General features: G+C 43.5%; 3 protein-coding genes across 3 annotated transcripts in view; all 3 read right to left on the bottom strand.

The window, feature by feature from the left end:
* The window catches only part of PIK3C2A (phosphatidylinositol-4-phosphate 3-kinase catalytic subunit type 2 alpha), a 91,482-nt gene extending 86,882 nt beyond the window's left edge, over positions 1 to 4,600 (bottom strand). The window contains exon 1 of the mRNA XM_064163627.1: positions 4,372 to 4,600. The gene's annotated coding sequence lies outside the window, so the exon portion shown is untranslated. The remainder of the gene's footprint in view (positions 1 to 4,371) is intronic.
* A 4,305-nt stretch (positions 4,601 to 8,905) lies between these two features.
* KCNJ11 (potassium inwardly rectifying channel subfamily J member 11) lies at positions 8,906 to 12,184 on the bottom strand. The gene has a single exon (XM_064163612.1). The coding sequence runs from the start codon at positions 11,995 to 11,997 to the stop codon at positions 10,795 to 10,797; it is 1,203 nt and encodes a 400-aa protein (XP_064019682.1). The 5' UTR covers positions 11,998 to 12,184; the 3' UTR covers positions 8,906 to 10,794.
* Positions 12,185 to 16,695: 4,511 nt separating this feature from the next.
* Positions 16,696 to 17,847, bottom strand: part of ABCC8 (ATP binding cassette subfamily C member 8) — a 71,885-nt gene continuing 70,733 nt past the window's right edge. The window contains exon 39 of the mRNA XM_064163610.1: positions 16,696 to 17,590. Coding sequence (XP_064019680.1) covers positions 17,453 to 17,590 — 138 coding nt within the window. The 3' untranslated portion in view covers positions 16,696 to 17,452. The remainder of the gene's footprint in view (positions 17,591 to 17,847) is intronic.

Below are 17,847 nucleotides of genomic sequence, written 5' to 3'. Positions count from 1 at the left end.
GGTTTACTTGCCAGAATCACTTTGTATCCAATGTAACACATTTTGTAATTATGTTATCTGATACTATGCTAAATAAGAACCTGCATACTTGCTTGGGTGGTAAAGTACAACATCAGTGAAAGTAACTTCTTCAGATGCACAAGTTTCTAAACCTGAAAAATATGCCAGTGACAAGTGCAGGGACAAAGCAGCACTACAAAGCTGACCTCTTCATTCTTTGCAGTCTTGGTGTCATTTGAAGCAACTCTTAGTCTGAATAACTGCACAATGAGTGCTGTTCTGTCTCTGTAGCAACTTCTGTACACAGAAATTTTTTTTTAAGATATAATAGCTCACAGCTGGTATGTTTTAAGAAACTGCCCATAAAGCCTTTTGCATGTTACAGAAGGTGATTTCCCTTCCAACAGCTCATTTCACACCCTCTCCTCACTAGGTTGTCATTGCTGTTAATACTACATTGACAAGACTTCCATTTTTGTGCTCCCTATCACTAGTGACAGTGGAGAAGGTAGGATGGAGGTGCAGACAGCCCTCCACCACACATCATACCAAGCCACCCTGCTGCCTTAAGTCAGAGCCCATCTGGGAGGAGAGGAGTTACTCAGCCATGGAGTCCTAAACAAACATGCAGAAATTTCCAGTCACAGAAAGACACTAATTACTTCAGCAGCAACGAGTGAAGCTCCTGAGCCCATGCCTGTTCTACAGGCTGTTATGCTTTGACACATCTCCCACCACTCACGAGAGCAGCTGAACCCAGCATAGCTGTGAAGACCTTGACACTGCATTGAGTACCATGAAGCAATGATGCAACATCTATTACACAGCGGCTTGCAGCTGATGCATGCCATTTCTTCACTAGAGGGCGTCCAAGCCAAGCAGTACCAAGCACTTGAAGCAGCAGTGATGACATAATGAAATGGGATGTTTCAAAAAGGCTTTTACTTTGACGAGAATGCATGTCTTATACTACACAGTTCCCTTTTGGAAGGTACCCTGAAAGCAAGAATGAGAACTAAGCTAACAACACTCTTGCTGAATGCAAATGCCTCTGTACCATGCTTGATCCCCAAGTACAATATGCCAGAAATGGATAACACCACCACTAGAATCACTTGGTATTTAAAAGCCTGACATACAGACCAGGAGAAGACCTTGTTTACATTTATAGTCTAAAACCACATCCCTCCTAAGAGTAGGATCCTATGTTCTAGGCATTGACATAACAAAGGCAAATGCATTATTTCTGCCAAGAATACAGTGGAAGTAGTGGACTTACATAGGTGCAAATTCACTGTCACGCCTGATGCTGCTCAAGAAACAGCTTCTTCAGAAGTGTTTGGTAGGTTATTTCATGTTGGCTTTCCCCCCTGAAATTCTATAGGTAAAAAACTGCAGGTATCAAAGCCAGCTTAGGGATGCCAGTTCATTCAGATGAGAAAAATAACCAGCCAGTCATGCGTTCTGTTGGGTAGAATTAGTTCCATCTAAGGTAATTACAATATCATCAGAGTAGTCTTTATTAATTTATCTATTAATTATTTACAGTTCCCAAGTTGCATTTGAGGTGGCTCAGTCTCTATTAACAGCTGCCTGTCTTTTGGCTGGACTGACTGCTTTCCTGCACATTAAGCACTACAAACCACAGAAGTCGTTTCAAATGTCTTTGTTTCTATTTTGATTATATTACAATTTTTACACTGAAGACACTTTAGTCTAAGGCTAATAGAAGGGATGAGAAACTACAGCCAGCACTGGAACACTCCTTACTGTTATTATCATCTGTAGTCACTGCTCCCAAAAGCAATGCTCACATGCTTTTGTTTCTACTCCCTTAAAAGAAAGGTTTGTCATTTGGTACTCGGGTGGCTGCAGACAGGATGGAGATTGCTAAGACATCTGTGCTGCTACATGGCACTGCAGAGATGCACTGGCTGGATTCAGATTGGATCCTGCAGCTGTCTGATTGCCAGCATGGTGCCAGCCTTAGAGGGCCAGGGATCACCAGTTTGCATCACATGCATTTAGTCTCTGTCAGCTTATACATGCTTCTAAGTCACTGCTCATTTTTCAGTCTAGACGTGTCCTGAATGTTTCAGATGTCCCTTAGGCTCCCCAGGACAAAGCCTGGGTTGTGCCAGTGATGCAACAACTGTGCCCAGAGCATTTGTTAAAAATAAGTTTAAACAAACCAAACCCACCCAAGAAGCCACCAACACACAAAGTCAAACAAACTGCAACATAATAGTTATGAAATAAGGAGAAGTTAGTGCTGGGATTAGATGCAGTGCATTCAGACTAACTGAAAAGCTGCACTTTGACTCAGGCATAGACATACCTGAAGGAGTTCGTAGAGGGCTGAAACTGAAGAGCAACAAAAGTACCAGTTTTGTCACCAAAAAAAGGAAAAAAATCTCCCCCCAGATCTGATTTTATTCCAGTAAGACACCTACATAGCACTGCACTTGCAAACCAAAGCATGCAGAAGAAAAAAACATTCCAGAGACAGATCTAAACCTAGCCTGAGAAACAGAGCTACCCGAGAACTTCTGCCTACCCTCAGGGAGCCTAATCCACTGAGCAGACCTGACAGTCTCTATTTCACAGGTTATAGTGAACTCCTGCCCAAAAAAACCCCCAACAATAACACCACCCAAACAAACATTAAAAAACCACTAACAAACAAAACCCAACCAATCAAATGAAAAGCAACAAAGAATAGCTCTGCAGTTTGTGTTTTCCTGAGTGGTTTTTAATAAGATGACACTGATGCTTTCCTGCAGCAGGGAAATTTGTTGCAGCTCCTAATTCACCCTCTTTTCAATTATGCTGACATAGCTGTTTTGGAGACCACAGGAAGGGTTAGCAAAGAGAAGCTGGGAACTCCGTAAGACAGGGAAAATGTAATGAGATCTGTAATTACATATTACATTTGTTATAGCAGCTCAGTATCTGGACAAGTATTAAATTATTATAAAATACTTTTCCATGTCCAGAGGACTAGAAGGTCATTGTGTTTAAGCTGTCAAAAGAACAGGATTGCTGTATTCCCTACTGAGACTCAATGCGTCTTATTTCTTCTATAAATACAAATATGTAAATACCAAGGGTATGAAGAGCTAAACCAAGCAAGTTTCTTAGACCTCTTTTTCACACCTTTACCTGCTTATCTAGCATTAGTGAATACTGTATCATCTCTCCATGTCTCTGTGTGTGTAGATTAAGGGATTTCTGCTCTCAAGAGATTAAAATCCAGTGGTTACTAGAGGAGAATCTAATTTATCAGACAAGACCTGCTGGGTAACAGGCAACTGCTTCTACCTACAATCTGTGCTTTAGATAACATCTACAGCTTTTATGTCTGCCATAAAGAGATTACTTTCAAAGTTACATACACAGCCTGAAGAAACTAATCACAAAAGGGATGTCTCTAAAGTTTCTGGGTATGTATAACACATCTGTAGGTCCTTCCACTCTAAGGGCAGTACATAGCACTCTTTGATGTAACTTGAGGAGGAAAGTAATTTTGTTTCAGGTGTACAAAGTCATTTGGGACAGGAAGGTATATGTTATGAGTCACTGCAAATGTGATTTAACCATAAGAGACCTTGGCTGTACCCATCTACTGAATTAGTTCACACAGTGCTCCAGAAGATATATTTACCTGGCATGTTCTATTTTATTTTGCTGCTGAGAACCTCCACAAAAGTTCCAATAAACTGACATAAGCAAAAACTGAATTTAACTTGGATTTTTGCTTTCCTTTACTTATTTCAAACTAATGAAGAATGTTAAATTCCCCACTATGAAATCTGCTAAATTAAAGTGGATGGTAACAAAAAGAAAGGTCAAAACCCGAGGGTCTGTTTTCTTTAATTCAGCCATTCCACCACTGGCTTGCCTTTCAGGAATCACAGAATTTCTTAGATTGGAAAAGACCTTCAAGATCACCTACTCCAATCATTAGTTTCACACTGACAAGGCCTTGAGTAAACCAAATCCCTCGGCACAACATCTAATCACTGTGAATCGCTATGGCTGGAATTATCCAGGATTATCCAGTCCAAGTATCACACCTGACCAGAATCACTTCACTATCCCTCTCTTCTTTCAACCACAAGAGGCAATTTCATATTTACCTTGTGTTGAAGGAAACACACATAGGAGGAAAGTAACAGCCACTGATTTGTTACAACTAAATTTGCTCTCCTTCCAACACAATAAAATTACCAGTTTGGATTATCAGTTGGGAGAATACTGTTGCACAACTAATTAAGCTATTAAACTGTTTGGAAAGATGAACCAAAACGTGCACATAACTTACTCAGAAAAGGAAAACCTCCCACCAATAGCCAGATACGGCATACTCACCACAGAGGGTGCGGGGATGGAGCGCGTCTGTGAGTTTCTCGAGGTTCCATTCTAAAAGGAGGACTCTCCAAGCTGCAAAAGCTCTTTCTGTGGAGCAACAATGAGAAAACTCCCCCTCTAGCAGAACTCCTTTTATACCCCTGTCGGTTTAGCTGTGGCCAATTCCCTAATTAGATGGAGGAACAGCTTCTCCAAGCAAACAAAAGAACCCCAGACACGGAGAAGCTCTTCATCAGCTCCTCAGGGCGGGGCGGGGGAGTAGTATCTGCCACACCCTGCTGTAAAATTCTAGTGCTGAGAAAGCAATGGAGATTTTAGGTTTAACATTTGAGAAGTATTAGCAATAAACTCCTGTCTAGAGTTGACTTTCTAATTAGTTGGTGTAGTAGCAAAGTAAGAAAATACTGCAGTTGGTTGAACTGATGGTGAGTGAGCTTGAAACAGCCTGGTGAAGACAAGTGCTTAATTGCTATCACGTTGACAAGACTCATGTGTTGGTCTTACTGCTGCCTCCAGAAAGAAACCCACACCCTTTAACAAAGGGTGTTAATCTCCTGAAGGAGGTTAACTCTTTCAGGAACTATTTCTAGATGCCAGAACAATGTGGAATTATTAGATTTTCTATCCCACATGAATAAGCTATAGCTAAACTGTAAACTTCAAAGAGGAACAAACAGAACTTTCTCCCTGTAAGCCACTAAGGACCAAACCAAGCCCCTCAAGTATGGCTGATTAGTAGTGGTTTTTTATTTAAGCTGGTTCAGAAGAATGAATGAAATTAAATGAGTGTCAGCACGTCATTTTAGTCAGGCATTCTCTGGACTGCAGCCAGGATTTTTAAGACATCTGTTCAATTTTTCACTACTTTGGAGTAGTTTCTCTGACAGTCAATGTGAAAACCAGTGATGACTGAACACTAGTGAGAACATACCACTAAAAATTGGAAGAACCAACATGACTTTGGCACTACTTTCTAACACAAGTTGGTGACCTTTTCTATGCATACACTAACTCCCTTTATGATAGGTCAGCATAAGATTATTAGAATCATAGAATCAAGCAGGTTGGAAGAGACCTCCAAGATCATCCAGTTCAACCTATCCCAGCCCTATCCAATCAACTAGACCATGGCACTAAATGTCTCACCCAGTCTTTTCTTGAACACTTTTCTTGAACATTAGTATTACTGTAAACAATCATAGGTTCTTCTACAAAGTAGGAAGAAATACCAGAGCTCCTAATAAACTGTCTCTGAAAACTAGAGCCATGCAGAACCTTTAAAGTAGAAGTTTTAAAGCAGAGCAAGGCCATTCTGAGAGTGTAATCCCTGAACATGATCCTCACCTAACCAGGAAAACATAACTGGAAGGTATAAGTGACAGGATGGCTTCTGTAGCAGCTGCACACCCATATCATCTACAGCAACATGTGTGTAGAAGAGAAAGAACAAGCAGGCTGTGTTATTGTCTGCCACCACCACAGAAGCTGTCCTCAGTACTAGTAGTTTTGATATGCAAGTTACCTGAAGGAGGCAGTAAGGGATCTCTGGCAGTCCAAAGAGCAGTTCAGAGAACACTGTTGAACATGCCAGTTTCACTCTGGGCCTGCTCCAGGCCAAGTCCAAACAAGGTGAAAAAGCAGGCAAGGATTTGTGCATTTATACTAGTCTCAGGTAGTTATCTCATGTTATGACACATCAGTGAAATGCAAAAATTACAGTTTTAGTAGGAGAACACAAACTATTTAGCCAACAGGACACATTTATGGAGTGGCTTTGGTGTCAAGACCTTTATCTTCATCTCTCTGATTGTAGTCCATCTAGTCAAGAAGCAGTTAACACTTTGAAGATGAAGTGCACTATTACACATCCAAGGGCTGGGGTGGATGTGACACCTCAGTGCTGTGTACTTGCAAGGTACAGGAACAGGGTTGAGTTTAGTTACCTGATTTAAGGGACTACTCCATATTGAGGAAGAAGTAGGAAGTAAAGACTATAAGAATGAATCTCCTGTGTGGCTTGCAAAACAGAAAAACAGACCAAAAAATGTAGGATGAGATGTGAGGTTTCTACTGAAGATAAAACTTCTGAGGAAACCTGCATTTTAAAACTTGATTGAACGCCACTCAAATGGACTCTCTTCAGTGGAGGCAGATCTGCATGTAATGGCAGAAACACTCCCACCTCCTGCTGCAGCACATGACAGCCATGTGCCAGCTCAGCTCCTCAACACCCTCATGGCAGCAGTGGCAAAGGAATGGGGTGCTCAATGCCTCCTGCCAGGCCAGAGCACACCCCAGCTCCTGTTAAGGGAGGAGAGAGACTTATTCCTCCATTACAAGGCCTCTGGGCCCCCTCTGGTTGCAGTGGGATTTAAGGCTCCCCAGCTTTGCAGTAAGGAAGCTGGTTAGGAAACCTCTCACAGAGTTGCCGTCTGCATTTAAACTCTGTCAGCACTAGGGCACAAAGGACCAAGTGCTGAAGAGGGTTTGGTTTTTGAAAATTACTTTTAAACTGAGTCATTCTCCTGTGATGATTATTTAAAGTCACATTATGTATTAAAATAGGGGTGTAAGCCAGCAAGACATGCAGTGTACCGTCCTCAGTAGGCAACCAGCAGTGCTAAGAGCTGGGTGGGGGCAGTGATATCTGCAGCCTCTCAAGAATGTCTTCTGCTCTTTTAATAGTTTTCCTTGGGGGGGTGTGCATGGAGGTTTGTATCACGTATCTTTCTCCTGTTGCTGAACCAAAAATAGTACAGTGAGTCACTTGTGACAGGCACTTGGGCAGTCACCAGCCGTGCTGAGCACAGGTCCTGCTGTTCGCTCTGATTCGGCTTACCCAAGGCCTCCTTCACACAAGGGCCTTCTCACCTCACACTGCAGCTCTGTTTGAGTGAGGCCTGCAGCACTGATGAAATCTCACTTTCTGCTGTAGCAGATGCTTTCAGCAGGTTGGCAGATTACACCCTTTGATCAAAAAATTCACTAAAACGGGTGTGAATTTTTCTACTACCTTCCAGGAACCCAGGGTAGGGGCTGTTTGCTTTGACATGTTCATCTTGGAATGGAACAGCTGGCCCTGGGTGGCTGCAGGGCCACAAGCAAATATGCACTACAAAGGTCAACTCTTAGGCTTCACCCCAAGTCAGAATCTCTGTTAGAAGACCTATGGTGACCAATGTGGAAAGAAAGAATGGAAGAGGAAGGAAAACATGAAGAAACAAATCCAGTTTTCAAGGAACTATTAAATATTAATCAGACTGATGTTATTAACTACTAACAAATCACCACAAGGATCAGTTGCCACAAAGCCCTTCTAACACTGTTTCCAGTAGGTCTCTGTGGTGCCTTGTGCCTTGCTCAACACACAGCAATATTTACCCCCGGATTGAGCAATGCTGGGCCACAGTCTGGCCTGGCAGGAAAAGACTGAATTTTGTCACTGGCCCCATTGCTAATGCATGCCAGCATGTCAGCCTTGGCCCTGTTAAAGACTTTTACACCAGCTTCTCATACCTGCATTTTAGGTCTCTGATCTCTCATCAGAGCCCTCTCACTTTGAACTTCCACTAAAGAAACCGTGGCGTTTTCTCCCTGCTAAGAACAAGGACTTCCCCATGTCAGATGGTGGCACTGGCACTTTCCTGGGACTCTTCCTACTGAGCATGGGGGCGGGCAGCAGAAGCACAACTTTAAGAACAGTATCAGATGTTTGTGTTCCCAAATACTTCACAAATGACAGAATGAAATGATCCTCACAAAGAAGTAGCATCCCTAACACAAAACTGATACACTTATTCTTCCTTGCTCTGCCCCTGAATGCTTCTATTTTAATAGTGAGAGAACAGAAGGTTTTAAACTTACAAGAATCCTGAGATTCAAAATTACCCACTAATTTGAGTCGAATAATTAATTCTGTTGATTTTAATAGTAGAAATCCTACCTTCCTCATAATATTTATTGCAAGACTTAAAAAAAAAAACCCAAGAAGTGACATAAAAAGTGGTCCTCAAAAGCAGGACAGTAAATGCAAGTTGTTTCCTCCCATTCTTCCCTTCCATCTCACAGTGAACAAAGAGAATTTTCTACCTCTTTAGCACAGATATCACTGAGCTAAAAAGATTCCTACAGCAGCTCCTGAAAATAGCTGCACAGTAGAAGTGCTACTGAAGCTGCTTCACATTTAGGTCAAATCTTGAAAAGAGCTTTAAAATGCTGCCAGAGCTGAAGAAGCTTTATGCAATAACCATAAGGCGCATCTCACACATTGAAATAAGGAACTGAAGAGACCAGGGGGGGAAAAACACTTATTATTTCTAGTCACTGGAAAAAGAACTGTACTGTTTTGTCTATTACTCTTGTAAGAACAGCCAGTGGTGTTGTGGCAAGTGATAAACAATGAGCTTACAAAGGAACAAAGGTGTCTCGGAAATGCAAACAGCTCTACTGTAAGTGCCCCTCTAATGGGCAATGGGAGATGGAACAGAAGCAGTCAAAGGGGAAAGCCAGAAAATAACGTGACAATTAGGCTCAGTCTTAGAGAAGAAATTTAATCACCAAAGGCATTTAACGATTCCTTATTTTTAAAAATAGGATGTTTTATGATTACAAATGCAAAATATGCCTTTCCAAATGTTCCTTGCTGACTACTCATTAATGTTAGTTTGACTATTCCCATAGTTTGACTATGGGAATTCGGAGACTGAACAGGCATTTATTCTCTTAACTGGCAGTCTGAGAATGCTGAGAATGGTCTTCATAAAACTGAAACACACAAATACTGAAAAGATAACAATTACTTTAGCATTTTAAAACGACCTTTGATTTTACCCAAACATGATTTCATTTTAATACAGATGCCTGGAAATATTCCATAGTCAATATGAAAGCTTTGTTGCACTCTGGGTAAGTTTTTCATATCATTGCACTGTCAAGACAGCCATATTATTTCCAAAACAATAACAGTTTTAGGTGTCTGTTGTGAACTACGTAACACACAAGAAATTGATACTAGAAGCTCCTTGAATAACTAAGTTGCAAGTAACTTGGTGCTTCTGTGCAGCTTGTGTAACCAGGTGTTGGATCAGTTCTGTAAAGCTTATTGAGGTTTTGTTTGGACAATGTTATCTTTTTTTACTTGATTAACTGTTCTAGCACACTGTAGCAAATGCTAGTGCTACCTCCTAACAACCCTGCACAGATGTAAAACTGCTGCTGTTACTAAGAGGATTTGCAGGAGTGCTGGGGGGCTCCCACTGTCGCTTGAACTGAGGGGTTGAACACAGCTCCTTCACATTTGCCACTAAATGCCAGATCTTGAATTCAGCTAAAATCAAAACAGGCACTGGCTGCGTGGGGAGCTCAAGATGTAACCGAGAACTGCTTCCTCAGTAGGAGTGTTTTGTGACAGCATCTCAGAAGCAACCACATTGTCCACATCCCTCCTTTCCCCAAAAACAAAAACAAAAGGGAAAGGAGCAAAAGGTTTTCCTACTGCATACAGATACCGAAGTTCAGCATTCAGCATTCCCTTTCCTTTAAAATAGCTATAATATTCCCTGATTATCTAACAGAATTCATTCTGACATAAGGGAGAGATTATCCTATTGCCATGTGGCTCTGTGTGTGCATTTCACTTCTTTTCATCTGGAAATCAGAATACAGATTTTTTTTTTTGCCTATTTATAATTAATTTCAGTTCTACAGTATCCACTGCTCTTTTTAAAGCCAAATCACTGCTTACCATTAGAAACGTACAGCCCAAAAATGTATTCCTGAATGTTTTATTTTGGAAGTGTAAAGGGCTTTAAAATAAACAAAAGTAAATACTCCAATACATTTCCTATTGCATGTTGTAGGAGTGGCTCCATATGATACAATATGGATTAAGCAAATCTGGCCACAAATTTCTTTGAGGCATAGTTTTATTCACAGACACTTCCAGATCTGCTCTGGTGTCATACATAAAATTGCCTGACCCTTTTGTTATAACTTAAATTCAGTCTACTTCATAAATATTTCATTTTGCTATATTGATTGTTTAAGTTAGAGAAAAACAATTTAAAACTACTGCCTCGAGGACACTGCAAGACCCTAATTACTGCAACCTCTGAGGATTTTGTGAAAAGATGTCATTATCTGCAGATGAATCAATGCAACATGATTGTGCAATTAAATAGGACAGTCTGAACTGAAATTTAAAGCTGCAGACCACAATTCTTTTACTCCCAGAGCTGCTTGAAATCTCACACCTTTAAAAAAATATAATTACCTTTAGATTTATCCCAAAATAAATAACACCAGAACATACCTTGTGCTACCAACCTGAATCAAAACAAACAAAAAAGAGGCCACCTCAGTGCTTTGAGTTTATGAGATCTTTCAGACACAGAGTCCTAAGAGAGTTTTCTTAGTCAAAAGGCATCAGGAAGGTTCATCACTCAGGGTAAACTTGGGCTTTAGCTTGACAGACCTCTTTCTTATTGTGCCTTTAGGGGACAGTGGCATGGTGTCCATAATGCTCTTGTCCTCCTCCAGCTGCCTAGCAGTGCATGAAGGGGTGGGCACTTTCACTGTGTTGCCAAATTTGGAGTAGTCTACAGAATATCGCCCATCTTCCTCTGCCACAATGGGCACAAACCTTTGGCCCCAGAGGATTTCGTCTGCCAAGTAGGAGGTTCTGGCTTGAGTGGTGATTCCGGTGGTCTCCACCACTCCTTCCAAGATGACAATAATCTCCAGGTCCTCGTGGTGGTGAAGGTTCACGGGGGAGATGTCGTAGAGAGGACTGTTCTTGTCTATGACGTGGTAGATGATAAGGGGGGAGACGAGGAAGATGCTGTTGCCCCCGACGGGGTTCTCCATCTGGATGTCAATCTGGTTGAGGGGCACCACCTCCCCTTCCAGGCTGGCGGTCTTCTTCACCACCTGCATGCGAATGGTGGCGCTGATGATCATGCTCTTGCGGAGGTCCCCCACTCGCAGCATGAAGCAGAGCTTGCCCTCCCGCAGGGCGATGACCGCGTGCTTGCTGAAGATGAGCGTCTCGGCGCGGCGGTGGGCCTGCGAAGTCTTCATGAAGATGCAGCCCAGCATGATGGCGTTGATCACCAGCCCCACAATGTTCTGTACAATCAGTACCAGGATGGCAGCTGGGCACTCCTCTGTCACCATGCGTCCACCAAAGCCGATTGTCACCTGCACCTCGATGGAGAAGAGGAAGGCAGAGGTGAAGGAGTGGATGCTGGTCACACAGGGCACGAAGCTGTCCAGGGACCCTGAGGCACCCTCTCCGGGGTCACGCTGCATCCGGGTGCTGTGGTCCAAGTCCCCATGGGCAAAGGCTATGAGCCACCAGACCATGCCAAAGAGCAGCCAGCTGCACAGGAAAGACATAGTGAAGATAAGCAGCGTGTGGGGCCACTTGAGGTCCACCAGCGTGGTGAAGACGTCCTGGAGGAAGCGTCCCTGCTCCCGTATGTTTTTATGGGCCACATTGCAGGCCCCGTTCTTGCCCACGAAACGCGCCCTCCGCTCCCGGGCGCGGTACCGGGCATGATCCGGCACATCCTCTGCCAGCCGGGTCAGCACATACTCCTCGGGGATGATCCCCTTCCTCGACAGCATGGCTCCCCGCCGCCGCGCCGCCGCTCAGCGCCGCCCCATCCAACCGCCGCTCCGCCGGGGGTGGGAATGAGGTGTGTGTGGAGGGGCGGCACGGTGACGGCCGCGCCGAGGGGGACGAGCGGGTTCAACGGCGCCGCCGCAGCCCCCGCTGTAACCGGTCCGGGCAGCGCGGCGAAGGCGGCAGCGGGGGCCGCTGTCACCAGGCGGCGCAGCCGAGGCCGCGAACGGTGTGCGGGGCTCGGCTCGACCGCGCACGGCCTCCATGTTGCGAACGCTGAGCCGGTGCCTACCCTTCGGCGAGCCCGAAGCGGAGAGACGAGGGGCTGAAGCGCGCCGCGGGAGGCTGCGGAGGGGCCGCGCGCAGCCTCCGCCTAGCAGTCGTGGGGCAGCGGCGGCGGTTAGAAGCCACTGCCTGCCGTTCCTCAGCCTCGCTGTGTGGGAAGGGGAGCGGGGAGCCGGGACTGGATCCCTCCCCGGTGAGCCCTGAGCGCGTTTCTTTATCTTTCAACCTCAGGTTTATATATATATACATACATATATATATGTAATGTAAAATCCTACTGTTTTTTTCCCGCCGAGGCAGGGGGGAGGTCGGGGTTTAGGCCGCGGCGGTGCGAGCGGTTCCCCTGTCCTCAAGGGCTGGTTTCTGTCAGTGTTCGTTCTAGGATGGGTTTACTGTCGGTACCCGGCTTCGGCTAACGGCAGCTACCTGGAGTCGGCGTGGTTTCGGGTGGGGCAGTTATTTCATGAATAGAAAACAAAACGGTGGTGGGTTTTTGGAAAGGAAATCTTTAATGAAAAACCAAAGCCAACCAACCAACCCCCCCAGTCTAGAAACCCTGAAACTCACCTGCAGGCCTTTCTGTAAGCAGGAGGACTGCATACACCTCAGGCGGGCAGGCAGTGCTAGGCAGCTTGCTTGAAGAGGCCAAGGCTAAGGGTGTAGTGATTGCAGAGCCACCCAGAACTGAATGGGCTCCATCCCATTTATAGTTTGCTACAGTGATGTAGCCTAAAGAAGGGCTTTTCCTGAAACGACGAGGTTGTGAACTGCTGTGAGTTGTGATTGTTGAGGAAAATGCCCACTGCCCTAGCAGCAGTAACAATTGCAAACAAATGATCCCTCCACAAATGGTTAACCTGCAGTGCCATGAGCGTCCAGGGGGCCAGCGGCATTGACTGAACGGGCAGCAGCAGGAGACTGGGAGCTAGAGCTCGTGTGTGGCCGTACGGTGCCACCATGTGTGTGCCAGTACACGTACGTGTGTGTCGGAGGGTCTAGTTTTGTAACAGGATGCTTTGTTTAAAAACACTCCAGTGTGTTTCCTTACTGTGATCTAAATGTTTTGTTTCCATTTCAGTTTAGCCACCAACACTGGAGTTGCTAAAGCATCCTAGCATGTTCTGGGTAAGAGAGATTTCTTCAGTGCCACTGGATTTATGCTTTTATTTTTCTAATCGTGTGTGTCCATGGACTTTCCCTGTAGTTGTGGTGCTAAGTGTAAGCGATTACTGGCATTGACTGCCTGGGCAAGGCAATTGCCCACTTGATGGCTGGGAGCCAGCCAGTTGAGGTTGAAATTAACTTTCACCACCTACAGCTATTTACAGCAGCCCACTTAGGGATTTCAGAATAGTGGAGTGATCACTCAGAGCTCACTGAGCAGTCATTATAGGTCTAGCTATTAAATGATTCCTATTACTTTATGCTATTTCTGCTTTTTATGTATGGATAGTTGCATGTCCTTGGACAGTTCATTTCTTTTGGAGGTGTCAGCTTCCAGTACACTCTGCTCAGTCTTGTCCTGAGTCTTCTTTGTGTCTGTTTTGATAAATAAAACTAAAATAAAAACCAAGTGCTCTGGCACCTGGCTGCTAAGCTTTGCTGAAGATATTTCCCCTTCCTCTGTATCACTTCTGCTAGACACTTTTTGTGTGTTTGCTGTGAATGTCTTCTACACCTACACGTTAAGGACATGATATGTACAGTTTAACTTTTGAAAATATTGGGTTTTTTAAAATACTTCTCTTTGGAATCATTAAAAAGAAACAAGCAAAAAATCTCCTAACAAACACAAATGGATGAGGTAATTTGAAGAGTTGCTTGTCAAAGGTGTGGTTATGCAGCTGATGGCAGCTCATAGTTACTTCTAGTATTTTGAAGCGAGCATGAAGAAGCTCCATAACATCACATAGTATTCACTGTAACATTTCACTCTTCTTCTGCAGAGATGGATACAAGCATTCAAGGAGGCAGCCATGTCCTGCATGCCATCTTTCCTTACTCTTTTGTGGTTGTTGCCCTATTCTGTACCTTTTCCTCCAGAGGGCGATAACTACATGAATGTAGAATGCACAAGCCTGTGGCTGGGATAAGTGTTTTAAAAGGAAATTGGTCTGGTCCTAGGAATGACCAATGGAGCCTACTGCAGCAAAGGGTGCTGCATCAACACACTATGTCGGTTTCTGGAAGTCTTGAACTCTGTAGAGCTAAAAGGATGTTTCTTTATTTCAACTTCTATTCTCTACTGGGTCTGTCATTTGCCACTTCTTTACCTTAATTTCTGAGCACTTACTGGTTGAGTGGGACAGCAAAGCAAGAGGCTTCTGCTGAAGAATTTCTAGAGCAGACTATGAGGGAGCCCTGTCTTTGTGGATCAAGTGACAGATACTTAAAAGAAAAAAGTGATGGATCTTCTGAGTGAGCCAACATATTTGTGTTAAGAGCTGCTGATCAAATTTGGTTCACAGGAATGAAGAATCCCACTCTGTAGTACTGAATCATGATGGGTAAGTTCTGCCACCCACAAAGTTTTATATTTTGAAACTCCTCCTCACCCTGATTTATCCTAGCTTTAATGGCTATCAAAGAGGATATAACTATTAGATTAAAATTTTGTTGACACTCTGTCTTTCAGGAGACCTTTCCTTCATAGGCTACACACTGTTAGCCTAATTAAGCCTCACAAATTACCTTGCTGTACAAGTGGTTAGACAGGACAAAATACGTGGGAGGTGACAGTACAGAATCACAGAAGGGATGAGCAGAGCTGGGAAAAGGGCTAAGGTGTGGGCATGCTGTGCTTTGTGGCCTCCCAGGCATTCCCTTAGAACAGGATGAAATTGCTGCACTAAACCAAGGGCATAAATGCTATAATTATATAATAGAAGCATTTGCAGAAAGCAAACTAAATGAAAGAATTCCTGGTTGCATCTCCATGGGCATCCTACCCCACTAACACCTTTGGGAGTGAGTCAAGTCCCATCCCAGAAAAGAAATCAAAGTCTGGACATGTCTGCTCTAGGGCTGCCTTGCACCCATATTAGTGCAGCACTTTCCTTAGTAATGCTTAATTGACCTGCAAAATACATTTGTGAACCTGATTTAATACTGACTTCAGGACTGCCTGTCTCAAGTTTTAATGACTCAGGTAATGGCAATGAGCTGCTCACCACAGAATAATTTTCTTGGATACTGCTCCTAGTCACTGTTGAGACTATTTGGAGTTAGGGGGCAGAAACTCCGAGACTTGGCCCTATATCAACAAGACTAGATAAAATGTACTGAGGAAATGTGAAGCATGTTCTCTCCAAGTGGCAGCTAAGAGGCCTCCCTGTTCACACATTTATCCAGGACTGTGGCACCATTAAGAAGATACATAACTGTTGGATACTAACCAACCCACCCTACTCCCCTGCAATGCTGCTTTGTGAAATAGAAGCCTCATTTACAATGGAGGTGCATGCCACTTGTACTTCCAGCTTGTATTTCCTAATCCTGCATGGTATAATACAGCCTTGTTAGGGATATGCTATGTCCATCACTCCCTTGCGTTCCTTTCCAGGTAGGGTTGGCAGAAGCTTGTGGAATAGGACCTAGTCCAAACTGCAGTGTCAAATGCCAGGCACTGTATTAAGTCTATGAAACATCACTCCCCTAGAGCTCGTCTAGCCACTAGGATTTAGGATCTTCCACTGACAGTTGCAGAGCTTCCACAGCTCGCTCACTGCAGCGGGAGTTTGCGATGTTCCGCAGAGTAGTGTTTCCCTAAGCTTGTCCAGGACCAGTGCCGGGCACATAGGAGACAGCATGCACAGCAGCTGTGGTAGAGACCTGCTCTGCACTCAGTGTGTCCTTCAGCTGCCCTGGAAGCATGGTCACCCTCTCTCCTAGCCCTAATGGATGCCTGGTATCCCAAGGTGGAAATGTACCTGTAGTCTTTGCAGATAATTTTCCTTTGATGCTGCCCAGCAAATGAGGCCCCAGAGGAGGAGATACTTCCTGCTGCTTATTTTCTTTCTTCAGCTGTAGTAGGCAATGACAGAGCTCAAGTATCTCATCTGCATGGCTGTATTCTATCTCCTTTTACCATTGTTCATCCTACACTCTATTGTTTGGTTGTATGTTCTGTGGCACTAGTCTAATGCCCTTGGTATTGCATAAGCAATAGCAGGCAGATGCCACAAATGCTCTGCTGTGGGACTAGTGCAGCAGCAACGGTTCTTCAGTTTTTCTTGCTGCCATGCTGAAAGCAATGCATTAGAAATACCATACATACATGAGAAGAGCAAGATGTCTCTCTCTAGAAAACAAAGCCTTTAAAAAACAGATTCTAAATTGATCAGGTTGTTTTATCTCTTTAATGTGGCAGTGGGTAAAATATGTGAAACTGGGAGACAATGAGTCAAGCTCTCAGGGAAAGGTTTAGTATGGTTTATTTACTAGATTTGGAAGTATGATTTCCAGATAAATTGGTACATCTGTACGGGTCTGCAAACAGTGTGCATTAAACACTGATACTCTGTCACAGCCTACTTCTTCATTTCTTCCCAGTCTGGAATCAGTATGATATGGTGCAGTGGTTGTAGAGGTGAGGCAGCCTAAAAAAGACTGAAGGAACCAACTTGTGATTAACTTCTAAAAGGTTTTAAGGAGAGACAAGAGACACAGGCACTATCAATAAACCACACTAAGTTTTATAGGTTTTATATTTAGATATTAAAGCTTTACAGAGTCATATGTTTAAAAGATATACAAGCTTTTGAGAAATACCTTTGGTATATTGTTCTTCTTTCTGCATTTATTAAATCATGAGTATTATCTACAGTAGGGCTGTGATACTTAGAAAATAACATGTTAGTAAAATGACAGGAGAAGTTGGAAGAGTTACATCAAAACTCCATGCTGGCTGTGTTTCTTTGATGTGTGTCCTGTCATAGTTCACCCATGTAGTTTAACCATGCTTCATGGTTCTTTGGCAGCAAATAAAAGGAAGGGTAGTAGTATACAAAAAAGGCAAGTACTGGGATAATTCATTAATGCTTCAGATGGAGAAAAATGGCTCATTTTATTAAAAAAAGGAAAATCTCATTTTCTTACGAAATAGCATTTATTTACAGGTATTTTACAGTTTTAGAAAGTAATACAATTGTATTTTAAAATGCTTTACTTTTATTACTTATCTGCTTGTACAAAAGAAGCAAAGACACTGTCTTCTTGTTCTAGCAGAACCTCAGGCTTGTCATATTCCAAAATAACCCCTCTCTTCATTACAATAACCAAATCTGAATTGAGGATGGTGTGCACACGGTGCTGAAAAACAAACAGAAGGCCAGGTCAGTGTATCTGTCAAATACACTTTCAGGCAGAAAAAGACAGACTTCCAGAAATTAATTTTCCCAAGGAGTTCAAGTTTAATTGAGGCTACTTATCCTAATTTAGTGTGAATGATGCCAATAAACATGGAGACAGAGTATGATGTCTCTAGCCTGTTGACTTGCCAGCATGTCTTGCCACAAGAAGGTAGCCAAGAAGAGTTGGAACAGGGCATGTGAGTGTGGTACTCCATG

This window comes from Pogoniulus pusillus, chromosome 24, assembly GCF_015220805.1.
Source record: "Pogoniulus pusillus isolate bPogPus1 chromosome 24, bPogPus1.pri, whole genome shotgun sequence".
Classification (NCBI taxonomy): domain Eukaryota; kingdom Metazoa; phylum Chordata; class Aves; order Piciformes; family Lybiidae; genus Pogoniulus; species Pogoniulus pusillus.
The sequence above is the reverse complement of the archived record's forward strand: the minus strand, read 5'-3'. Positions and strand labels throughout refer to the sequence as shown.